At 43.5% G+C, this 27,353-nt stretch overlaps 1 protein-coding gene across 1 annotated transcript in view; it reads left to right on the forward strand.

Annotated features, from left to right (window-relative positions):
* The window catches only part of LOC126233827 (heparan sulfate glucosamine 3-O-sulfotransferase 5), a gene marked incomplete at its 5' end in the record, with an annotated part of 135,353 nt that overhangs the window by 89,223 nt on the left and 18,777 nt on the right, over positions 1-27,353 (forward strand). Inside the window, one exon of the mRNA XM_049942887.1 lies at positions 26,890-27,144. Coding sequence (XP_049798844.1) covers positions 26,890-27,144 — 255 coding nt within the window. The remainder of the gene's footprint in view (positions 1-26,889; positions 27,145-27,353) is intronic.

Consider the following 27,353-nt stretch of genomic DNA (forward strand, 5'->3'; position numbering starts at 1 on the left):
CTTGCTAGGTGGTAGCTTAAATCGGCCGCGGTCCATTAGTACGTGTCGGACCCGCGTGTCGCCACTGTCAGGATCGCAGACCGAGCGCCACCACAAGGCAGGTCTCGAGAGACGTACTAGCACTCGCCCAGTTGTACGACGACGTTGCTAGCGACTACACTGACGAAGCCTTTCTCTCATTTGCCGAGAGACAGTTAGAATAGCCTTCAGCTAAGTTAATGGCTACGACCTAGCAAGGCGCCATTAACAATTTGTAACGTTGCATGTACCTAAAGATAGAGTCTCACTTGTATCATCCAGAATGCTGTATACCAAAGGACAATATAAAGGTTAAGTGTTCTAGTAGCTACGTTCTTTTCTTTATCACATTCATTACGAATCCTGTTCCAGACTTAACGCCAGACGGCGTGAGTTGACGCGTGCCCCTTTCGGCTACTTCACTGTGGACTGGCTGCCTTAACAGTCCACTACAGAGAATTTTCATCCTTCTCTTCGAAAAAATATTGCAATTCCCATTCAGCTCTGAAGGCTCGTGACGTTGTGTCACTACCCCGCCTCTTTGTGAGCGTGTGTTCCATTGCAACAATCGCTGTACAATACTTATAAACTTCCTACGAATCGCTAACAAACAGCGAGGAATAAACATGGCTGCCACTACGAATCAACTAATGCAACCTATGCTGGATGAAAAGATGTCGCATCGCACAGATAGTCTAATGTCGCGCCGTGCCGAGCAGTGCCGCGAAAGACCGAGGAAAGCCGAGTAGTGGCGAGGCGGATCGAGCCCTGGACGGCACGCGTGCAGCACGTCTGTACACGCGTGCAGTTTGGCACGCCGTGGCCGTCGCTGCTGTAGAAGGATGCTATTGGGGTAAATTGGATAACCAATGAAGAATTAATTAGTGGACGGAAGAGTGGATGATAAAAATGGTAAAGGGAGGCGAAGGATTGGACCCAGTGAGCAGCATCCAATAGATGTGGATTACAGTAAGTAGCCAGAGATGACGAGACTTGCAGAATATGAACTAGAACGGAGTGTCACATCAAACCACTATTCAGACTGAAAACTGCAGGAAAAACACAGAGTAGTGGCTGTAGCGACGCTTTTCACTTGACGTGTTAAAAAATTCACCAAAGGTGACAGAATGAACCACTGTAAATATGCAACGTCGTTTGTTGGCGTTGTGTCCGAAGCTATAACGACGGCCACGTCTGTTTACTTTGTCACGACACTAGTGTTGCTAATTTCAACAGTCGCAGTATTCTCATTAATTTCACTTGTACACCACTGGGATCGTCGTTGACATTCTCAAGTATTCACCTCTGTGGAACGCTACACATCACAACTTGCCTTTTCTGAGATGCTACATATCCAACAGATGTTCATCATTATTCCTTACGGATTAGAAATCTACATTGCTGTTACGAAATAAAAAAGCCCGTACATCTATTTATCAGTTAAACGGATACCTAAGATTCAACGGGAAATCTAAATTACGGTGGTTGTTAGGTAGATGAGTAGGTTCTAACGTAGGAGGAAGGTTAGAGAACTGCACTGTCATCACGACGAAGTCTGTAAAACCACTGCACTATTCCTATCAAGTTTTAGTGCGGGAGTGTTTTTCTGGTCGCATGTAATTATGTACGCTGCTAATACAAATTGTAAATTGATTACAAATGTCAACAGCATTAGCGTAGATTGGTTAATGAAAACAACGGAAAACCTGGATCAAGATGGCCAGAGGGATTCTGAACCATGCTCTCTTGGAGCTGGTTAACTTAAGCGATGCTTTCCTATCTTCCACGCCTGAGCAGTTCATTTCGATGCAGTTATCCAATAGCGCGAGTAGCCCGCTTTCACGCTGACGACCATTACACGATCAAGACGAGTGGCAACGAAACCGTCCCATTGGTCGTGGTTACAGGAGCGCTATTATTAAATAACTCGTTTGCTTGTAATTCACATCTTTATAAGATACACTATGTGATCTAAAGTATCCGGACACCTGGCTGAAAATGACTTACAAGTTCGTGGCGCCCTACATTGGTAATGCTGGAATTCAATATGGTGTTGGCCCACCCTTAGTCTTGATGACAGCTTCCACTCTCACAGGCATACGTTCAGTCAGGTGCTGGAAGGTTTCTTGGCGAATGGCAGCCCATTCTTCACGGAGTGCTGCACTGAGGAGAGGTATCGATCTCGGTCAGTGACGCCTGGCACGAATTTGGCGTTCCAAAACATCCCAAGGTGTTCTATAGGATTCAGGTCACGACTCTGCGCAGGCCAGTCCATTACAGGGATGTTATTGTCGTGTAACCACTCCGCCACAGGCCAGGCGTTATGAACGGATGCTCGATCATGTTGAAAGATATAGTCGCCATCCCCGAATTGCTCTGCAACAGTGGGAAACAACAAGGTGCTTAAAACATCAGTATAGGCCTGTGTTGTGATACTACCATGCAAAACAACAAAGGGGTGCAAGCCTTGTCCATGGAAAACGCGACCACACCATAACACTACCGCTGGCAGATGACGTTCATCGGGCATTCGCCATACCCACACCCTGCCATCGGATCGCCACATTGTGTACCGTGATTCGTCACTCCACATATCGTTTTTCCACTGTTCAGTCGTCCAATGTTTACGCTCCTTGCAACAAGCAGGCGTCGTTTGGCATTTACTGGCGTGATGTGTTGCTTATGAGCAGCCGCGTGACCATCAAATCCAGGTTTTCTCATCTCCCGCGTAACTGCCATAGTACTTGCAGTGGATCCTGATGCTGTTTGGAATTCCTGTTTGATGATATGGATAGATGTCTGCCTATTACACATTAGAAACCTCTGCAACTGTCGGCGGTCTCTGTCAGTCAACAGATGAGGTCGGCCTGTACGCTTTTGTGCTACACGTGTCCCTTGACGTTTCCACTTCACTGTCACATCGGAAACACTGCACCTAGGGATGTGTAGGAGAGTGGAAATCTCGCATACAGACGTATGACACAAATGTCGCCCGATGACCTGACCACATTCGAAGTCCGTGAGTTCCCTGGAACGCCCCATTCTGCTCTCTCACGATGTCTAATAACTGCTGAGGTCGTTGATATGGAGTACCTGGTAGTAGGTGGCAGCTCAATGCACTTAATATGAAAAATGTATGTTCTTGGTGGTGTCCGGATACTTTTGATCACGTAGTGTATGATATGTCTCGCGTATGGAGGCGGTATGTTTCGTAAACGCTCGAACATAAACGCGGGTTACCACGAGGAGTGACACCCACGAACAAACAGCGATTATCAGCCTAATACGGAAGCAGGGTGTCCGAAAGCGCAACCAGGGAAAAACACAGAAGTAAGAGACTCGATGAAGTGACTCACGAAAAGACAGCGAGCATAAGCCGAGTAACCAAGAATACAGGATGAAGCAACAATGAGTTGACAAGTCATGGGGTTCCTCCTAACACCGTGTCGTACCTCCTTTTTCCAGGCTTAGTGCGGCAACTCGACATGGCATGGCCTCAACAATTCGTTGCAAGTTCCCTGCAGAAATATAGAGCCATGCTGCCTATATGGCCACCCATAATGGCGAAATTGTTGCCGATGCACGATTTTGTGCACGAACTGACCTCTAGATTCTGTCGGGCGATCTGAGTTCCGAAATTATTCGTTCGAATTGTCCAGAACGTTCTTCAGACCAATCGCAAACAACTGTGGCTCGGTGACATACTGTCATCCATTAAAATTCCACCGTCGTTCGGGAAAAAAATAGTCTACAAGTTGCCGGATGTAACGAGGTCCCAGTCCATTCCCCGCAAACACAGCCGTCACTGAGACACAGCACGGAGTCGCGGATCACTGCGACTCTCGACTGCAAGCAACCCCTCGTCTGCCACACCTGCGTCTTACGGCGATACCAAAAGAGGTATGCTTGCAGCGAGCCGCTTTGCTTTCGAAACACTAGTTTATTATCCAGAACTAGTCGTTCGCTATCAGCTGTGCGACGTCTTTTTATGAGATCTGTTGATTGCCAGTATGAAACACGAAATGGTGCTGGGAAGATCTGTAAAACATAAGATGTTCAGCAGTGAAATGGAGTACAGAGAGTTTTCCGATCCGGGAATTTGCTGGGCGAAGGAGCGCCAACTTGTGCGCATCACTGTTTCGATCTGATGCAGGGACGCGTCCACATTTAAGGCGCAGTTGAAAGTCCACGTGCTGTGGAATGCTGCGGGGCTCCACTGTGGCGCCGACACGGTATGAAATCTACTTCGCAATCTGCAGACCTAAGGCACGATGCCAGCGCGAACGGGGGGACGGCGCCGCGCACCGCTAGCCTTATCTGCTGTGTCCTCTAGCACACTCTCTTTGCCTGAGCTCTGCCGCCCTCCCTCTCCCCCACGCGTCAACCCGCCCCTACCCAGCCCCTCCGACGGATGCACAGGCACACACACACACACACACACACACACACACACACACACACAGAGGTTGCAAGGAGTCGGTGCCATATTTTCGGCGCTGCTGGCACTTTGGACTCCGAGCGGCCGTTTTCTCGACACTCAAGCCACCTGTCGCTCGAAAACTGGACTCATGTCGTAAGAGATAAATATACGGACGCCTCGCTACATGTCCCTTAACAGGTGCTGCCTTGTGTCGTCAATTTCCAGAATTATTTCGAAAGAAACATTCCATTACTTGATGTAGAAATACTTTCATGGTAGAGCCAGGCGACATTTCATATTTGGCACAACTTTGAAGCATAGGAAGGTCTTGATCGCACATTCCTTTATTAAGCATTACGCGTTTCAAAACTGCATCATCAGACTGAAGCTGTGCAATGAAGTGTACCAGAAATTATTGATAGAAAATATACATAAGTGTGCATCTAAGTATACCAATAAACAGAAATTTCAAACAGTATCGTACTTATATAAAAATGAAATCCTAGTACAAAGCACTTAGACTGAATACAATACAAATGTCATCTCATGTAGCCATATTTGGCAGTGCAGTCGTCTGCCCGAATAGAATCAGTGCCAAACTGAGAGTGGCGATTGAACTACCAAAGAGGTAAACGAAGGCCAGTGGGTTCGCCGAAAAAAGCAAGTCAAAGATTAACTTCACAAACTTCTATACACTGCGGTTAACTATATGTCAGCATCTCGTGAACAAATTCGAAAAAAGCATTTGTGCTGCTTTTATGGAAGAGGAACTCATACCAACAGAATGAAATGTGCGTCGTTAGGTAGATCGTAAAGAACGTTATTGACTAATGACTACCTCCACAAGGTTCTTTACGATGTTACCTATCGACGCACTTTTAATACTCTTGGTATCAGTTTCTCTTCTATAAAAGTAGGAGTAATGTTTTTTCATATTTGTTCACGAGGTACTGATATGTACTTAATCACCGTGTATAGAAGTTTGTGAAGTTACTCTTTGTCTTGCTTTCTATGGTCAATGCTAGCGCCATCTACTGGCCTTCGTTTATCTCTTTGATAGTTCAGTCGCCGTACTCATCTTGGCACTGATTCTATTCGAATAGAAGACATGCCTATATGAGATGACATTTGTACTTTATTCAATCTACGTGCTCACTTTCGTGAACTTTAGCATAAAGTTTGATTTTTATGTAAGTACCATACTGTTTGAAATTTCCGTACACTGAAATACAGGGCTGTTACAAATGATTGAAGCGGTTTCATAAATTCACTGTAGCTCCATTCATTGACATATGGTCACGACACACTACAGATACGTAGAAAAACTCATAAAGTTTTGTTCGGCTGAAGCCGCAATTCAGGTTTCTGCCGCCAGACCGCTCGAGAGTGCAGTGAGACAAAATGGCGACAGGAGCCGAGAAAGCGTATGTCGTGCTTGAAATGCACTCACATCAGTCAGTCATAACAGCGCAACGACACTTCAGGACGAAGTTCAACAAAGATCCACCAACTGCTAACTCCATTCGGCGATGGTATGCGCAGTTTAAAGCTTCTGGATGCCTCTGTAAGGGGAAATCAACGGGTCGGCGTGCAGTGAGCGAAGAAACGGTTGAACGCGTGCGTGCAAGTTTCACGCGTAACCCGTGGACATGCTGGAAAATTGGCTCATGCCACAACTGGAGACCGACAGCGCCGACTTCATTTTTCAACAGGATGGTGCTCCACCGCACTTCCATCATGATGTTCGGCATATCTTAAACGGGAGATTGGAAAACCGATGGATCGGTCGTGGTGGAGATCATGATCAGCAATTCATGTCATGGCCTCCACGCTCTCCCGACTTAACCCCATGCGATTTCTTTCTGTGGGGTTATGTGAAAGATTCAGTGTTTAAACCTCCTCTACCAAGAAACGTGCCAGCACTGCGAGCTCGCATCAACGATGCTTTCGAACTCATTGATGGGGACATGCTGCGCCGAGTGTGGGAGGAACTTGATTATCGGCTTGATGTCTGCCGAATAACTAAAGGGGCACTTATCGAACATTTGTGAAAGCCTAAAAAAACTTTTTGAGTTTTTGTATGTGTGTGCAAAGCATTATGAAAATATCTGAAATATTAAAGTTATGGTAGAGCTGTGAAATCGCTTCAATCATTTGTAATAACCCTGTACTTAGATGCACACTTATGTATATTTTCTGTCACAGCTTGAGTCTGATGATGAAATTATGAAACGCGTTCAAGACCTTTCCATATTTCAACATTGTGAACCTAACAGCTATTGTCGCGATGGCTGAGCCAATGGGTCGTTTGAATAAAACGAAGAATATATTTTACACGAAATTTCGAACATTCTCAGATTCGCACGAATAAAGGGAGTCGGAGAACATACTTCACCCGAGAGCGTTCTCAGTGTGAGTGAAACGGTGACGGAAGTTGCTAAGAAATATAAAAATAAAGAAAATAAAAAATCTCTGATTTCGCATGAATAAAACTAGAGGAGCTTTTCACAAGCGCAGAACATTCTACATTTTTTGAAGTGAGCACTGTGCACTGTAGCATACTCCGAGCTGAGTAAGTTGCGTTGAGGTTAAGTTTTACCGACTTAGTAATGGCAGAATTTATTGCTTGGAAGGCGAAAAAAGATATATGTGGTCCGAAGACATACTGAAGAGAGAAGCGGTAGAAGTTTATACTAGTTTCACAATAAAAATATTATTTGCCTGGTGGGCTTCCTTCCATAAAATCATGAAAGAAGAGGGGGGGGACATTTCAAACGAACTGAAAATTAAAGCATTTTTGTTGCTACTTCGGAGAACCAAGTTTCAGACTTATGTACGAGAAAGGTATACATCAAACAACTGTGTCACTGACATTTCCACAAGTTCATTATCATGTCTTCTCACAGCATAAGTCTTACATTTTGTTATGTTAGAAATAAGTAGGCCAATCAGAAAAAAGTAGTAACTGGTAACGACCTTGTTTCTCGTAACGAACCACGCGGGCGACCGCTTACTTACTTGACACGCAAACAGGCCATTATGCGTTGGGTTTAACCAAAATTATCTCGTATTAGAAAACTCTAACATAGTTCCATTTTGGAGTAAATGAGAGTGTCATATAATCTTAAGATTTCATTCGCATAATGTCTTCACCTAACTTCAGTAACAAAAAGGTTTCACGCATGTCGAAAATTGGGTAACATCGCAGGAAAATGCATTTTTCATAAACTGTCCGTAATCGTCCTAATAATTCTTGCTGCACATGAAAGGTAAAATCGAAACGTAGTGCAACTCTTCCAGGGCACAATGATGCCAGTTTCATATCTGTGCCCCGAATACACTAGTGTCATAAATTAAAGCAACAAACGGGAATTTTGCGAGGTTGCGTTTATTTCGCCACAAAACAGTATAAACAAGTGACAGTAAAATAGAAACAATGTGCAGAATACAGATCGTAAACAACTGCAACATGCACAATGGTAGACAAAAATGTTCTTCGTATTTTTTTCCACCTTAACGGATTTGCACACACTTTCGGACAACTGGTTAATGTGCTCAGTGTATGGTATGACCATCTCGGTCAGCAATACAGGCATGACAACAACGAGGCAAGCTGTGAATGATGTCATCAATCTCATGTTGAGGAACTAACGCCCGTTCCTTCTGCAGAGCTGCTCGAAATTCTTGGAGAGTGGCTAGTGGAACCTGACGTGATGGAACCCTAGGGCCTAGTGCATACCAGACATGCTCTATGGGATTGAAATCGGGAGAGTGAGCAGGCCACGCCATGGGAGCAATACATTCCGTTTCCAAGGAAACATCAACCACCCATGCTCTATGAGGCCGAGCATTATCGTCCATCAGTACGAAGACGGGGCCCACAATACCTCGCAACAAGCGCACATGAGTTCCAAAGATCTCGTCACGAAACCTGACAAACCTTGCCGTTTCACCAGTACAATTTCGTGAAGAGGTGTTAATGCGGTTAACAAAACCTCTGCCCACTCCGTTAGGGATCCTCCTCGCTATCGGTCTTTTTCACCATTGTTTGGGTCCCGAAATCGAGTTCCACGTTTTCCCTCCAGATGCGAATCCGTCGAGAATCACTCTTCGTACCAAATCGGGACTCAGCTGTGAAAAGAACAGTGGCTCGCTGTTAGACCGTCCAGGCGGCATGCCGACAACTCTCTAGACGTTCCCTTCTGTGAAGAAGCATTAGAGGTACACAAACGGCAGGTCTCCGACAGTAAAGGCCAGTCTGCTGAAGCCTTACGTGCACCGTTTGCCTCGATACAACACCTCCAGTGGACGCTGCGGGGTCAGATGCCAGTTTCTGTGCAGTATTAAGGTGGTACCGCCATGCCCTTACAGCAAAATAAAGGTCTTCTGTTTCTGATCTCACAAATGATCGGCACTGTCTGGTCTTCAGGATACAATTTCGGTCTCTATAAACTATCCGAGAAACAACAGAACGATTCACATTACGCCATCGGGCCACATCAGTTTGCGATTGTCTGCTTCCATTCTTCCTATGGCCCTCCACCGCAGAGAGTCTGGTAGGCGTCTTCTCTGTGCCATACTGTGACTGTCTAAACAGCAATTGTGGATGAGGGACCACCCGGCAAACAGAACCGCGTCTGATAGGTGCCCTGACGTCATCGTTGGCGTGGTTATCCGTTAAACAGAATGCTATCTTCCGTGCAGAACACGATCGTACGGACATCTGTTGATAGTTTGTATTATTACGCCGTTAATTAGACACAAAACGGAGACAATGCTTTAACTTTGGACAAGAGTGTAGTTTGCCTGTTTGAGGGAGTTGAATGACGATTAATATTACACGTGTGTTCTGAACCGGACACGGCAGACGACGCACACCGAAAACCTTCTCAAGAAGGTGGGGACGTAGTGACAAGAAACTCCTCCGTCAGAGAACGTGCTTCGAATTTTTTCATACGAAATTGAGAAATTTCTCAGAGAATGTTCTTTTGCTCTGAGAATCTTCTCTGGAGGAAGTTCTCTTTTTTTATTCATACGACCGGAAATGTTACCGCGTTGACGTAATTTCGTGCATGTACTCATTAGGTTTCGCAGTTTGCTATAATTCTGTTACAAGTACGTGAAGTTTGTTGAACGAGCAAGAAATATGGAAACTCAAGAGGAAGAAATTGCTGAATAATTCACCTCGCATTTTTAAACGATAATTATACTTGCTATCGTCCTTATTTTAGAATTTGTAATATATCAAAGAAGTGCAGTAAATATGAAAAATAAATCTTGAAGATTGGTCTTTTTTTAGTATGTATTGCTCTTCAGGATATAGCAATTACACATGTATCAGTAACTAAATAATGGCATAAATGGCCGGTCTTCTTGGCCGGGATTAGCACATCGGTGCCCGAAGCGCCGTCGCCTGTCCGCACGCCGCTGCGTCCCGCTGCCTGGGCAGTGGGAGAGGGTGCAGCAGCAGGTAGCAGGTACGTCGGCGTCGGCGGCGGCGGCTGCGTCTCGTGCTGCAGCGGCGCCCGTGCCGGCCGCGGCTGTTTTCCTCCTCGCCTTGATCGATCCGCCGGCCGGACCGCCAAACTGGGACACCGCCTCTGGCCGCTCAGGGTCGCCGCATGTCGCAGTCTGGCTCTGCTCTGGGCCCTGCCCCCGTACCGCAGGAGAGTTGTCGCTCACGCGTCGTCGTCCGCCAGACAAATTCCGCGTCACCGCTGCACACGGCTCCACAGACTAGTGTCTGTCTACGAGAGCAGTTCATTTCACAACATCAAAAGCCAACTATCGCGACCCTGAGCGCCACAACTTCTCATTGTGCCACCCGCCCTCAGTAAACTGTTTCTAGCCACAGCAGCTTTAATCCCAAACATTGTCCTACTCGGTCTCCGTACATTTGTCACGCCGGACATTGCCACGCTGGACACTTGCCACGATTTTACCTGCTCCGAAGGGTTGGGTCCCTTGTCTCCCCCTCCTCCTCTTCCTCCTCCTCCCCATCGCTTACTGAGCCTTTCCGCTGGTTTACTTAACATAGAACCAGAATCTCTTTGGATTTTCCGCCACATGTCTATAGAGAGTTTCGTTGTGGAAACTATTAAATGCGTCTGTCATTGAAATCCGCACCAAATTTCAAGCCTCAGTAAAACTTCGCCAATATTGGAGATTTTGCGTTCGTCTAAATTATACGTTTCTTTTTCGGTGCTCCTGCAGCATCTTTTTGTCGTGTTTTGTGTAACATGGGGGATCAGTTCCGTCTCTTATTAATTTATTTGATATGAATCTCTCGAGTGCTGTTGATACTATTTCTTTGAACTTAAGCCACATATTGTCTTTGTGGTGTCACCGCCAGACACCACACTTGCTAGGTGGTAGCCTTTAAATCGGCCGCGGTCCGGTAGTATACGTCGGACCCGCGTGTCGCCACTGTCAGTGATTGCAGACCGAGCGCCACCACACGGCAGGTCTAGAGAGACGTCCTGGCACTCGCCCCAGTTGTACAGCCGACTTTACTAGCGATGCTACACTGACAAATACGCTCTCATTTGCCGAGACGATAGTTAGCATAGCCTTTAGCTACGTCATTTGCTACGACCTAGCAAGGCGCCATTACCAGTTTATATTGAGCATATTAATGTACCGTCAAGAGCGATGTACTCCAATTATGGATTAAAGTTAAGTATTACAGCAACTGCGTCCGTTTTTCTAAGTTCTCATTGGTGTGACCTGTTCCAGACCTCACGCCAGTCTGCGTGTAATTAAACGCGTGCATTTCGGCCTTCTCTAGCAACACGGTGTTGGCTCTTCTGCCAACACAGCAGTCTTCACTTACATAGTTTGGAAGGATTGGAGACTGTCTCTTGGAAAGACGTCAACCGAATTTTTAGTCAGTTTTATAAATAGATATTTTCGCGTTTTGGTGAATTTCTTTGTTACAGAATTGAGCCTCGCTACGACTGTCTGTTCACTAATCCCTGTATCCGTCCTGATGCTCAGGATTATTTGTGGCTAAGAGGCCAAGTGTGTTTTGGTAACCATTTACAATTTGAATGGCCTCGTGAACTAATTCTTCAAAATAATTTTTAAAAAAGCATTTAGAACAATTACGGAAGTTGTTTTCTATCTACAATAGGGTCTGAAAATGTATTTTGTATGAGTGGGGTACCTATTTGTGATGACACTTAAGTTATGAGACTTAAGTTCAGCAATTGTTTCATCTGAGACCGGGGGTCGGTAAAAGGAGTCAGTTATTAATTTATTCCGTTGTCGAATATAACCTCTGCCCATACTAAATCACAGGAACTATCTGCTTCAATGTCGCTTGTGAGGTGGACACACATTACATTATTTTTCCTTAAGTTGTGTTTCTTGTTTCTGTTGTAGTGTAGATCATTACAATTACGGCTTTTCCCTCCAAAACCTAGGATGCTTTCTGTGACCCTGTAAATACCAGAGCTAGACAATGTAGAACAACAACGTACGTTACAAGCATAGCATTCTTTATTACTTCATTTCCTTATTTCTAACATTTTAAAATTGTACGCCGACTTTAGATGACACGTCAATCATAGATGTTCTTATCTCTATTTATTGAACGTATTTTCAGTCATGTTTTGAACATTGTCCCGCTACACTTTATTAACTAATGTTTCGCCGCAAGGGATATCGCATTTTAGAGAGTACATTAATATGGAGTATGTCGTTCTTCTTTTCAAACATTCACATACCCATTTCTTCTTTCCTTTTTGTCTTCTGGGCATGCAGCTGTAGTAATTAAAGTAGGCACAAATGCAGTGATAAAAAAGAGATGATTAGCGTACATTCGCATTCTGTTTACATCGTTCCTTTCTTGTTGCTCCCATGGTGATGGACTGTTTCTATCGCAATCAGTAAGCGTGAAAGGAAGCTATCGTACAGACAGAGGAATCTATATTCATACTTCCAGAACTAATTGCATACTGACATAATCGTCGATATTGATTTCGTTTCCCAAAAGTTTTAACATTCGAATTTTGGAAAAGAACCTCTGTATTTGGCCAAGATGTCGAAAACGAACGACCCTTACGTACTAGTTGTATCGAGTAAGATGTGGAGACGGACAGTAGTAGTAGGAGGAAGGGCGTCCCTTACCTGAGCGGTCTCTACCTGGCGAAAGGGGAAGTGTGGCAAAAGTCCGGCATTCATCCTACTCACCACTGACATTTTTTTACGTTTATTGTCATTTCGTAATATTTTCAGTGTTTACCACCTACTCCATAATTTCTTGCTCGCGTATCATGTCATTACTGGAAACCCAGAATCTACTCTGTAGGGATCAACATGGATTCCGGAAACAGCGATCGTGTGAGACCCAACTCGTTTTATTTGTTCATGGGACCCAGAAAATATTAGACACAGGCTCCCAGGTAGATGCCATTTTCCTTGACTTCCTGAAGGCGTTCGATACAGTTCCGCACTGTCGCCTGATAAACAAAGTAAGAGCCTATGGAATATCAGACCAGCTGTGTGGCTGGATTGAGAGTTTTTAGCAAACAGAACACAGCATGTTGTTCTCGATGGAGAGACGTCTACAGACATTAAAGTAACTTCTGGCGTGCCACAGGGGAGAGTTATGGGACCATTGCTTTTCACATTATATATAAATGTCCTAGTAGGTATTGTCGGAAGTTCCATGCGGCTTTTCGCGGATGATGCTGTAGTATACAGAGAAGTTGCAGCATTAGAAAATTGCAGCGTAATGCAGGAAGATCTGCAGCGGATAGGCACTTGGTGCAGAGAATGGCAACTGACCCATAACATAGACAAATGTAATGTATTGCGAATACATAGAAAGAAGGATCCTTTATTGTATGATTATATGATAGCGGATCAAACACTGGTAGCAGTTACTTGTGTAAAATATCTGAGAGTATGCGTACGGAACGATTTCAAGTGGAATGGTCATATAAAATTAATTGTTGGTAAGGAGGGTGCCAGGTTGAGATTCAATGGGAGAGTCCTTAGATAATGTAGTCCATCAACAAAGGAGGTGGCTTACAAAACACTCGTTCGACCTATACCTGAGTATTGCTCATCAGTGCGGGATCCGTACCAGGTCAGGTTGACAGAGGATATAGAGAAGATCCAAAGAAGAGCGGCGCGTTTCGTCACAGGGTTATTTGGTAAGCGTGATAGCGTTACGAAGATGTTTAGCAAAATCAAGTGGCAGACTCTGCAAGAGAGGCACTCTGCATCACGGTGTAGCTTGCTGTCCAGGTTTCGAGAGGGTGCGTTTCTGGATGAGGTGTCGAATATATTGCTTCCCCCTACTTATACCTCTTCAGGAGATCACGGATGTAAAATTAGAGAGATTCGAGCGCGCACCGAGGCTTTCCGGCAGTCGTTCTTCCCGCGAACCATACGCGACTGGAGCAGGAAAGGGAGGTAATGACAGTGGCACGTAAAGTGCCCTCCGCCACACACCGTTGGGTGGCTTGCGGAGTGTAAATGTAGATGTAGATGTAGAGCTCTTTGTATCCCTGGCTAGAAGTACCACATTTCAAACCCACATTCTCCGTCCACTGATTCTTACACTCCTGTTAGTAAATAGTGCTCGGTCTTCTACTTATGTATTTAAAAACGTAAGATACAGACAATGACGTTGTCTTGCATCTTGCATCTTTCACTAATTCTTTCAGTCTTACCGAAGCCTTTTCCTTCCGATTTTCGCAGTTTACATTGTCAAAAAGTTTCTCTAAGCCAATAAAAACACATACAAAGTCTTTCATTTTTTAAATAAATCTGTCTTGTACAACACGCAAGAGTTTTATTGTATCAAGGGTCTCTGCATTTCTTCTAAATCCAAATTGCTCCTAAGCCAGATTTTCCTTCAGTTTTCTTTTAATTCTTTTGTTTATGATCTTAACCTTTCTTTCCTTAATATTGGGATTTCTGCTAGTCAGGAAATCTTCTGGGCATTTCCCACTGCACCATTCAGGGTGCTCCACACGTGACATACGCACTGTCTCTGGCACTGCTCGGTATACAGTACTGTACCTCCGCAGATGAACCTCGATCACTGTATAACGCTTCAGCACGTTGCTCTGACAGTGTGGCAGATGGCGTACGTAGAAGAGTTGTGAGTGAGCTTGCCAATAAATCCAAGAAAATAGTGCGTCGTTTAGCTCCTTAGACTAAGGTGTCCGTCTGAAGCATCTGTTTGTAGACCTGTGAACAAACTGAAACTGAAACCTTATAAAGTGACGGTGTTACATATACTGACCAGCTCAGATACAGTTTCTGACGAGATTATTACAGACCCTGACATTAAATACAGTTCTTGGTACCGTTATAGGCAGATTGATGGTGCCCGACCCTGCATTTTTCTGCATGGAATACGCGTATACTTTCCATTAGTTGTTCATTCTCTCGAAAAGAAAGGTCGTATGTTGTTCGCTTACCCGTCAGAGATTATGGCGTGGTGGACAAAAATCGGGCAAATAATTTTTGTAGCACTATTTGCCCACCTCAGTTTTCTTTTCACATCATGCTCTTGATGTAACTGATGGGAATTTTCGGAAGTCCAAAGTCAATTGTTTAGCAAGTTCATAAAAATACACTCAGGCTTCATCAGAAAAAATTAATACACTGCACAACATATGTAGCATCCTTTTCATACTTAGGGTAGTGGTTGCGTTAAGTACGATGGGTCACCACTTATTTACCATTGGGGATGGAGTTATTGTTCTTTTATTTATTTTATTTTGTATTGTTTTGATATTAATGGGAGTGTCATGTTCTGACATTCACTTTACAACTGGAGAAACTACCGAAACCCAAGTCAGAAGGAGTACTTTCATTCCGTTTGGTCCCAGTATTCTCAAATGTGTATGCTTTATCTCGAATTGTTTGTATAAAACTATACTTTCTGTACTCTTTCGACGTTTCTAATTTTTCTTCCTCTCCTAGTCGTACGCGCTCGAGCTCCTCGGGTAAATGAGATACTATTGGTCACAGTATAGTGGTCTTTGAATGTAGGAATCGGGATCGATGGAAGTTCAGCGTTATTAAGTATTTCTTTGGTATGCCCTTTGTGAGCCTCTTGGTCTGCAGCCTGGTTAGTCCGTAATTTGCTGTTAGTCTCTCTATCCTCGTCCTGACTTGGAGTTAATTCCTGTACTAGCGTATTGTCTGTGGAGTGATTCAGTCTGCCTACAGTAAGCAAACGATATTTTCGCCATTTGTGTATTGGTGCCCATCGAGACTGTGAAACAATACGTATTCCATAAGTATCATAAACAGCAGCATTCTCTTGTTAGTATCCCCTATTTTTGATGGACTTTTTTTTTCAGGGTAGCGAGCAGCAAAGTTTACACACCAAATATCTCGCTTCACTTACTGGTTGCACAGTGCGCCCGATACCTCAGTCTGCAGATACCTCGCTGACTGTCTTTCGGCTCCTGCCGTATCCCTGTATTAAAAGAGGATCAGTTGGCTTTTCTAAGGATTCGTTTTGATGAATCACTTAGTCATCTGTTTCTGTATTTTGCATGGTACCCACATCGTTGTCCGTTTTGCTTCTCTTGTTGTTAATGACATCGTGCGCATCCAGTGCCAAACCTTCGTTCCACCCATATGTGACAGTACTGTACCTTAAGCCACTTCTGCCTTTGGTGTAACTGCGTCAGAAAGGGCACATTTACTAGAACTGTAATTTTCTTCCGTTCTTCAGTAGGTTGTGCATTGTGATTAGAACCATGGGTGGGTATCATTGTTGGTTAAGCTAATATATGAATCCAGCTATTCCATTCTTGTACAAAACTAACCGTATGTATAAAAATGGAGTAAGTTCTTTTTATTCCTTGTGTTATGCTAGTTGCAATTCTGTTTATTAGATCGATTACTGAATTATTCTTTCGAAAACTAGCTTAAACTGTGTTCAAAATTTTGTTGGTTTCTGCACATTTTTTGATTCTCTTGTTCTCTTTGGTTTCGGAATTTTTTGGTATAAGTGACTGCAGCGATACGAGTCAATAAGACTCAAGTTATTTATTGGATGCCAAATCAAGCATCTTTCAGCCGTCTAATTTCTAAATTTATTTTGTTTGGTTACCAGTTTCGGCCATTTACTACGCCGTCTTCAGGCCGCTGACTGACGTGTAGGAAGATTCCAACCTTGGTTCCGGTAAAAATAGGGGACAGTATTCAAATACTGGTATTGTAGATTTGTGGTCGCTACAGCGATCGCTTCAAACATCATCTGCCGACCGGAACCGAGGTTGGAATCTTCCTACACGCCGTTAAGGGGCTTGAAGACGGCGTAGTAAATCACCGAAACTGGTAGCCAAATAAAATAAGTTTGGAAATTTACGTTGTACGTCATACACCATGTGCTTTATAGGTTATAGTGAAACTCAAACTGTGCTAATGAAAAGGCGACGATGTAAGTAACACATTCTATATTTGTGCCACACAAAATATTTAACAGAGTTCTTCAACTTATGTCCAGACTAATCAGCTAACCAACGGCTACTGTAGGGGGCGCGCGCAGTCCGTGCCCTTTCAAGGTAATCACAGCTCCGTGTCCCCATTTGCCGCGGCTACCGATGAATCCGGACTTTTTGGGGAGGGAGCTGCACCGGCGAACATATTACGAGCCTAAATTATTTCCGATATTACTCGAAATGACTCCTTTACAAGTGCCCGCCGTATCGCCGGCACGAAACCTTTCGACAGAACGTCCTTTAAGTACTTTAGGCACGCCACTAGACGGATAACGAGATTCGATAAAGGAATGCCATTATGCAGAACGGCTGACGATCGTAATTTCTTATGTCCCATTTGCATGTCTGCTTCGACCGGTTTTGATTATTTTGGAACACGGTTGTGAGAGATGTTGTTCGTCAAAATTTTGTAGCCTACTGAAGATTACACCACTGCCTTCCAGGCGAAGACTTGCCGACTCTGACTCGGGAGTTCGTGTCACGGGCCAGTTTCGCGTGTCATCCCCTCCTCCGTTTTTTAACACGTCTCCAGCATTGGTAATTCGAGACCTACATGTACACTTCGCCATACATATGAAAATTAATCCAAATGGTTTACCCAGCAAGCAGTACCAAACAGCCGCAGTTACTTCACTGTGTTTATTGTAAACCCGGCGTATTTTATCATTATGGTTCGGTTTGCGTCACTCATTAAACTCGAGCAGTGATTTTATTAGAAACACAGGTCAGTCACGAGATGGTACTCACATGCCACACTGGCTGATGGCCTTTTCACGTTGACTTCCCTACTCATCTAAAAGGGTTACACAAGAACGGATTTTATGAAATACACTAGGTTATGTCTGTTTAAACAGATCTCAATAAAGTGTTAGGCCACAGTTTTTAGCTTTCTAGGACTGTTCACAGATGGCTTATTTTTTATAGAACACTTGAGTGTTTGATAGATGCTTCATGAGGCAATTTTAAAATATTTCTCTACTGCTCGACTCTCGAATAGCACTCAGGGAAATTCAATACCCAAATCTTTCCGTGTGCACACCGATTCTCTTACTAGGTCACTATGGACACTGCTTGATTTGTAAAAACAAAAAACAAAAAACAAAAAAAAAACAGAAGGTTCCAAAACTGACCTTCCAGGGGAAGTTTTTTTTTAATTTAGACGTCTTAAAACGTCGTTTTAACGGTTTTTTGTAGGGTGTACGGCGTACCAGTGCCCATCGCTGACCGTGGTCATTTCTCCCTATGTAAGTGGGAGTCAAGATAATGTTCTGGAATTCGAAGGAGAAAGCTGTTTATTGAAATTTCGTGAAAAGGTCTCACCGAAATTAATAACGCTTTTGTTTTAATGATTGCCACTCACACTCGCTTATCGTGTCCAAGACACACTCTTCTCTATTTCATGACACTAATAAACGTTTTTGATGTCCTCCATCTGGGAAAGATTCCATACCGTGCAGCAGTACTACCAAAGACGATGGACAGGGGTAATTTAGGCAGTCTCTTTAGTAGATTTGTTGCTTCTTCTAAATGTTAGGTCAATAAAACGAACTATTTGTTTCGCCTTCCCCACAACATTCTTCATGTAATTGTTATAATTTAAATTGTTTGTGACTGTAATTCCGAGATGGTTAGGTGAACAGAGAACTTTTAAATTTGTGTGATTTATCGTGTAGCTGAAAGTTAACGAAACACTTTTAGTACTCCAATGGAGGACCTGACCCTTCACTGAATAACTGTCAATTACTGTGAATTGTGATCCTCACGACAGGAAATCAGGAATCCAGTCGCGCAGCTGAGACGATGGCACTCAATTTGATTACAAGCCGTTTGTGAAGAATTGTGTCAAAAGACTTCTCGAAATCTATAAATACGGAATCAACTTGAGATCTTCTGTCGATAGAACTCATCACTTAGTTTGTATAAAGAACTAGTTGCGTTCCACAGAAGGACACTTCCTGAATCCGTGGTGATTGTTTCGATACATCGTTTTCTTCGAGATATTTCACGATGTCGAACACAGTACGTGTTAGGAAATCCTACTAGAAATCTATTTCAATGACATCAGCCTATAATTCAGCGGATTTCTTTCTTGTACACGTACATTGCTGTGACCTGTACAATTTGCAGCGAGCGGTTTAGTATGACTGCTAAAAACAGTGTTACTTCATCAATGTACTCCGAAAGGAACCTAACTGGTATAAAACATGAGCTGTAAAGCTGACCTTTATTCAGTAACTTGAGGTATATACTTATAAATTACTAGTGTTTAAAGTTTTTCTTAATTCGACTTTTGGCGTATTTACTGCACCATCTTTGTTGAAAAAAATTTCGCAAAATGTACTCAGTAACCCCACTTTAGTGGCGCTGTCACCAGTGTCATAACCATTGCTATAGTGCAGTGAAGATATTGATAGTGTCTTGCTGCTAAGAGAACTTACGTAGGACCGAAGACTCTTTGGATTTTCTGTCAGATTTCGAGACATAGTTTCGTTGTGGAAACTGTTAGAAGCATCTTGCATTTAAGTCCACAATAAGTTTCGATCATTTGCAGACTGCCGCTAGTCCTTGAAATTTTGCATTATTTTAAATCTGACATTCTGTTTTGTTCCTTCTGCGGCAGCATCCTGTCTTGTTTTGTGTACAGTGCGGGCTTTTTTTCGTGCATTATTAAGTGGATATAAACCTCTCAATTTCTTCGAATTTGAGCCATATTTGGTCGACGCTTACATATTTAGTATAGAAGGAATGGAGACTGTCTCTTAGGAAGGCGTGAAGCGAATTTTGATTTGCTTTTTTAAATAGATATACGAGTATTTCCTGTTTATGTTTGGTGGATTTCGGCGTTACTGGACCGTGCGGTTGATCCCGGCGGAGGTTCGAGTCCTCCCTTGGGCATGGGTGCGTGTGTTTGTCCTTAGGATAATTTAGTGTGTAAGCTTAGGGACTGATGACCTTAGCAGTTAAGTCCCATAAGATTTCACACACATTTGAACATTTTTTTTTTTTGGGGGGGGGGGGGGCGTTACGGTATTGTCTCGTTATAGCGACCATTTGATCGCTAATCCTTGTATCCGTCATGACGCTCTCTATTTGCTCAGGACTGTTTCTCGCTAAGAGGTATAGTATATTATCGCAATCATACCTGGTGTGGACTTTGGAATCAAAGGATGAAAATAATTTTGGGAGAGAACATTTAGTACAGTCCCGAATGAAGTTTTATGTCTACCATCCATCGACTTTAAACGTATTTTCGCCAACCTATCGGGAGTGGATTGAAGTCACCGCAAACAATAATATCTATGAGTCGGGTATCCATTCAAAAAGAGACTCAAATTTTCCTTGACCCTTTCAGCAGTTATATCATCCGGGCTCGAGGGCAGGGGGGGGGGAGTCGTTAAAAGAAACCAATTATTAATTTATTTAAGTTAAGTATAACTTCTACCCATACTAAGTAGCTGACACGATCACCTAAGTGCCTGGATCCTATTAAGGAATTAAATTACTTTCATGCTACTGGCTGCTGATTATTTTGGTATATGCAACTACAGTTGTTGTAGATGGTAAAATATTAATGCCTAATATCGTTCTATCGCCGATCAGTCTCCAGTACCAGTCACAACTGCCTTACTACCCTATCAAATGGAACAACCCTAGTAAATGGAACAGCTCAGCAGCTCACGATGACGCTGGATTTTGTATGGGTAGCACTAGAGGGTAAACAGTGGTGCTCTCCAAACAGTGGTCTGTGGAATGCCGGTGCGACTTCACGAGCGCTGACCTCACCATGCGGAGGTGAACCCGCTAAAGTCACCATTGCTTCCTGAACTGGCCGAGCAGCAGTAGCACAGTTACGTCTAGTCGTCTAAACGACCCGTGGCTTCGAACTTCGTGATCATTTTCTTCACAGCGACACTTGTCATAGGGCCTTTACACGCTCTGATACCCTTCTTGTGGCGATAGCGTCGTAAAGCAGCAGTATTGGATTTTCCATTCTGACACTAAAGCTTCACTAGCACTGCTCCTTCTGGTTCAAGTCAACATGATGTGACTGCTGGCTCATCTGAATCTCTCTCCCACTTCAGTTCATTCTACGAGGTCTATTCGGAAAGTATGTTCCGATCGGTCGCGAAATGGAAACCACTGTGAAAATCCGAGGAAGCTTTGCACAGCTGTGTTGGGCAGTGTCTCTAGTTTGCCCGTCGATCGCAGCACGTCTATCTTTTCATTTATGAGAGCACAGTGAGCACGTAAAGATGTCTAGGGAATAGCATCTATTACCAAATATGAGGCCTGGGGACAGATGTCGCCTGATGTCATGCAGCCCACATAACACAACTGTCATGCAGTCCCTTCTTCATGACAATTTTCGGCGGCACTCTGCAGGGCCAATGAAGACGCTCTGCAGCGATTTCGATGGGAAGTGTTTGATCATCCACAACACAGCCTGTAACTGGCTGGCCCTGAGTTTCATCTCTGCTGCCATGAACTGCTGGCTCTGAGGCCAACATTTTGGCGCAGCTAACAACCTGTAGAGCAGCGTAGAGTATTGGCGGAAAGGACACGCGGCTGCCTTCCATGACGAGATTATTGGAAAGTTGGCACAACGCTGCGACAGTTGCCTAAGTTGGAGCCGCAACTATGTAGAGAAGTAACTGTAATGTGTGGCTAACTATTGCAAATAAAACATTTGATTTTCACAGTGGTTTCCATTTCGCGACCGATCGTAACTTACTTTCCGAATAGCTCTCGTATATACAATGCTCATGCCGTGTCAGTGACCTGTTGCTGTCCAGCGCAATCTGTTGGCCGGTTTTTGCAATCGGTATGTGGTTTCAATAAAACTCCATACCATTTCAGGCATGTGATCAAGTTTAACCTCTGTACCTACTTTATTCCGTGAATTAGTGCATATTCAAATGTTAATGGCTTTCTGGGCCACCTTGTATACTTACAGCAACAGGAAAAGTTATAATTTTATCACTTACAATATTAGACAGGCACATATAAAAATTTAGAAATAATAAATGAAACCTGGACAAAACTTCATTATTAATTTAATGTACCAGATACAGGCACTAAATTTCATTTTCCGCTACAGTTCCTGAGTATTAGTCAAATATGAAAAGTGTCATGTGCGTTTCTCACTGGTACAGTGTATACAGTATATCTGAGCATATTGCTTTAGTAGCGTACCACGACTATTTTCAAGTTCTATTGGACTAACTTCAAAATATTAATTGACACAGTAAAAACGTGCCGCTTTCAAGTACTCTCTTATAGTTTTATTTTTATTTATTTTTATACTTCGAAGATTGGTGTTGCTTCGCTTCTTTAAAAAAAAAAAACTACCCGGGAGTCTGTTGTATAATAAGGGCTCAGCTTTAGCAGTGTATTTACCAGCCAGTTTTTGTCGCTTACTGTTGATATAATAATCGTCTTTGACTCTTATGCTGAAACTGTACAGTTGTCTACGTTGCTATGGCGCATAATTTATTTTGATATCCCTTACATGACTGTTTCAGGTACATACGCAGAGGGAGCTGTCAACATTTAAATTTTTTTGATTTTGCACCACTGTCTTCCTTTTGCTGTCGTGGTCTTCAGTTCGACAGTTTGTGTGATGAATATTTCCAGGCTGCTCTATCTCGTGCAAGACTCTTGTCTCTGCTCAACCATTGCAACCTACATCCACTTCAGGCTGCTTACTGTATTCGAGGCGAATCTCCCTCCACAATTTTTACGACCCACATCTCCCCCCCCCCCCCCCCTTGCGAAACTGACGATCTCTCGAAGGCTCAGGAAGCATATTATCGACCAGCCCCTACATTCAGTCAGGTTGTGTCATAAATTTCTTTCTTCCCTCTTGGCGCCAGCCTTCCAATACATCTGATTGTTTTTTTTTATTGCAGCTTCAGTGGTTTGTTTATTCTGCTGTCCTACTCTATATTATTACACAGCACGATAAATGTCATTTTAAGAAATACAGAAACCAGCCATTTATTATGTATTTGTATTTTATATAATACACGTTCGGGCTTTCACCAGTCTTCAGTTAGCGTAATAGATATTTGAAACATCAGCAACTACATCGATAAAACTGAAGATTCAGATATGTATTACGCTAACTGAAGTAAGGCGCCCGCATCTCGTGGTCGTGCGGTAGCGTTCTCGCTTCCCACGCCCGGGTTCCCGGGTTCGATTCCCGGCGGGGTCAGGGATTTTCTCTGCCTCGTGATGGCTGGGTGTTGTGTGCTGTCCTTAGGTTAGTTAAGTTTAAGTAGTTCTAAGTTCTAGGGGACTTATGACCACAGCAGTTGAGTCCCATAGTGCTCAGAGCCATTTGAACCATTTTTTGAAGTAAGGCGAAAGCCCGAAACGCGTATTAGCTTAAATAAAAATACATAAAAAAGTGGCTGGTTGCTGTATTTCTTAAAACAATATAATTAAAACAATATAATACACGGCACGGAGCTCAACGACCAGTAAAGTAAATAAATTATTGAAGGTATATTTTGATGAATTAGTTCATAGTCCCGTACATCTATAATAATGCGTTTACATCAACTGAGTGGGACATTTTGTTTGTTAAAAATGTAGGGTAGTGACATTATTAAAAGTAAGCTCGTGCTGCAGTTTGCTTAGTTTCTTGCACAAGCTTTCTTGCTGAGCGCCATGTGACTCACACGAAGACAGAGTATGATTTATATCCGTTTCTGGTGGTGTTGAGTCGCTTTAACAACTTGTGCAGTACAAACAGTTTCTGTGTAAGTCACTTGTTTATATTGCCGATATACTATCCGGTGGTGCATACCATAACCTTCCGGTGGAGAACTGCTTATTTACTTGGCTGGAGCTGGTGAAGAGTACAGACGTATTTTCGCAGGAGCAGACCACGGACAGTGTACGTCATTTTGCATTTTTTTTGCTAATGATAAAAATTGTTTATTTAGAAAATGCAGTTTAGAGATTAAAAACGTTAATTTCTAACAGGCACGGTAGCGCTATTAAAAGTCTGCATGTTGTTGGCACATGTATATCCACTCCTCTGCACATTGTATTTACACATCTCTGAAGTGACAGTGAATTATACAACGTGCAGAAAAATTCGCGCACTCTGACTTAGCAGCGCGATTCCTCACATACTGGCAATACAAAAATATCTGTCAAAAAATTTCGTCCTGCGCAATTTCGGGCATTAAATGGACATTAAAGATTGGCAATCTGGGAACACTGTAATCACGTGTACAGTACCTACATCTGTCACGATACCTCACTAGCGGTGTGCAGTTACTGCAGTGGATAGCATATTAAGTCAGCATGCAGGAGGTCGAGGGTTCGATTCTGCGTCAAGGCTTATTTGTTTCTATTTACTAAAAGTAGTCTGCTTGGTACGGTATCTGGCGTCTTACTCGTCGTACATCGATTACAGTGGGTCTCCTACAAAACATTTGCAGTTACGCACTAACGAACACGGAAATGGAAGTTTCATTGGTTACCATACTGCCAACAGTATGCATACTTTTAACAGTGCTTGTAAGTGGAATTCACAGTCATAAATTCAAGTTCTTTAACCTCTAAAGTGCCCTTTCTTAATAAAAAATTTCTTTTATTTTTTATTTGTTTATTGAGATATTCCTCTAAACAAAGGTTTTTCTCCAACATAACAAATACCAGGATATTATTACATCTTTTACATAAGATCTTAATTTATCTCCTCTGGATGTCCCTCCAGGTGTTTCGATCTTGCCTATCTTCTTCCTCTGCGCCAGGTCTTCTCATTGTTAATCGCACATTTTGGACCCAGGTGGTCATAGGGCGTCCTTCTTTCCCTATGGTTCCCGTCCCAGGAGCATTTTCGAAATTCTGGCTTCCTCCATTCATCTTAAATGCGCGTACCGTTGTAACATCCTTCTATCCATCATGTCATGTAGTCCTTCTCTTACTTCCATTTTCTTCATTTTTTCGTCGTTCCTTAATTTCTCTTTTCTAAAAATTCTTGCTGATCACCTCCAGAAGCCCATTTCTGTCGCAGTTTTTTTAGATGTTTCGGATTTGTAGTCCAAGTCTCCACTCCATACATAACTACGCTCTCTAGTAACGATTTATATGTGATTTTTTTGGTTCGGTTTATTACATTTCTGCTCCATAAGACTGAGTTGAGCATCCCAGTGACCTTTATTCCATTGCTGATTCTTTCATTAATTTCTTCCTCTGATTTTCCCTGCAACTGCAAAATGGATCCCAAATAATAGAAAGGATTGACCTTCTTAATTTTCTTTCCCCGTATGTATAAATAATCCGGATCATTAGTGAGGTATTCTTTTTTAAAAAATTATTCCTGAGTCCGCAGTTTTTGTATTCCATTGCTAATTGGTTACACATATACAGTCTGCATCCTCCACGTTTTGTGCTATAAATACTCGATCATCGGCAAATAGTAGGTGATGTAAATAACCTCCGCCGCGCGTGTTTAGCCGAGCGGTCTAGGGCGCTGCAGTCATGGACTGTGCGGCTGGTACCGGCGGAGGTTCGAGTCCTCCCTCGGGCAAGGGTGTGTGTGTGTGTGTTTGTCATTAGTATAATTTAGGTTAAGTAGTGTGTAAGCTTAGGGACTGATGACCTTAGCAGTTAAGTGCCATAAGATTTCACACACATCTGAACTTTTTAAAATAACTTACATCTTAAATTTCTAGCCCAATCACATTGCATTTACGAGACCATGTGTTAAGACTTATATCTATATAGGAAAGCGTTTCTGAAGAAAAGAAATTTGTTGACATCGAGCATAGATGTAAGTGTCAGGAAGTCTTTTCTGAAAGTATTTGTATGGAGTGTAGCCATGTATGGAAGTGAAACGTGGACGATAAATAGTTTAGACAAAAAGAGAATAGAAGCTTTCGAAATGTGGGGCTACAGAAGAATGCTGAAGATAAATGGGTAGATTACATAAGTAATGAGGAGATATTGAATAGAATTGGCGAGAAGAGAAATTTTTGGCACAAGTTGACTAGAAGAAGGGATCGGTTGGTAGGACATATTCTGAGGCATCAAGGGATCACCAATTTAGTATTGGAGGGCAGGGCGGAGGGTAAAAATCGTAGACGTAGAGATGAATACACTAAACACATTCAGAAGGATGCAGTAGGTACTGAGAGATGAAGAAGCTTGCTCAGGATAGAGTAACATGGAGGGCTGCATCAAACCAGTCTCAGGACTGAAGACGACAACAGATTTTAAATAATGTTGGTGACATGGGGCAACCTTGTAACAGACCCACGCTTGTTCTAAATTTCTGTGAAAGTGTACTACCAATTTTCACTTGACATGTGTACTTTTCTTGTATTATTTTAGTTAAACAATTAAAAAGTTTTTATCATCAGTAAAAGACGCAAAATAACTACACAGCGTCTCGTCTGCTCATGTGAAGTGACGTCTGTACTCTTCACCAACACCATCTATGTAAAAAACACTTCACCACCTGAATATGATGGTATGAACCATTTAATCGCACAGTGGCAATATAAACGAGTGGCTGACGCAAGAACTGTTTTATTTGTATTTAGCCTCGCGAGATTAGCCGACCAGTCTCAGGCGCTGCAGTCATGGACTGTGCGGCTGGTCCTGGCGGAGGTTCGAGTCCTCCCTCGGGCATGGGTGTGTGTGTTTGTCCTTAGGATAATTTAGGTTAAGTAGTGTGTAAGCTTAGGGACAGCAGTTAAGTCCCATAAGATTTCACACACATTTGAACATTTTTTTGACGTCTGTACTCTTCACACATCTATGTAAATAAACAGCTCTCCACCTGAAGTTGATGGTATGAACCATCTGATAGCGTAGTGGCAAAATGACGCAAGAACTGTTTTATTTGTATTTATACTGTCCCTCGAGGACGAAGTACTGAGTCGTGCAGTGTGTAACGCCGGTTGTGCGGAGAGGTTTCCAGGGTGACGGGTGCGCGCGTGCCGGCAGGTGCCGGAGCGCATCCGGGCGATGAACGCGAGCGTCAAGCTGCTGGTGATCGTGCGCGAGCCGGTGACGCGCGCCATCTCCGACTACACGCAGCTGCGCAGCCACGCGGCCGCCACGGCCGCCACGGCGGGACAGCCGCCGCCGCCCGCGCGCTCCTTCGAGCAGCTGGCGCTGCGGCCCGACGGCTCCGTCAACGTCGCCTACCGACCGCTCGCCATCTCGCTCTACCACACCTTCGTGCCGCGCTGGCTCGAGGTGAGCGCGCCCGCTGCTCTCCCCGCACTCACTCACCGCCTCGTCCTGTCTTCCAACACAAATCCAACACGTAATACACGTGTGCAGCGACGGAAGTCTTACATCAGGGCTTCACAACATACGTGCTCGCGGAGCAAGCTGTGAGCAGCAAGGCGCGAGCACGGAGCAGCGCGAGCACGCTACCCCCACTATCGGACCAGAACGGAGAG

The sequence above is a fragment of the Schistocerca nitens genome, chromosome 1, assembly GCF_023898315.1.
Source record: "Schistocerca nitens isolate TAMUIC-IGC-003100 chromosome 1, iqSchNite1.1, whole genome shotgun sequence".
NCBI classification, from domain to species: Eukaryota; Metazoa; Arthropoda; class Insecta; order Orthoptera; family Acrididae; genus Schistocerca; species Schistocerca nitens.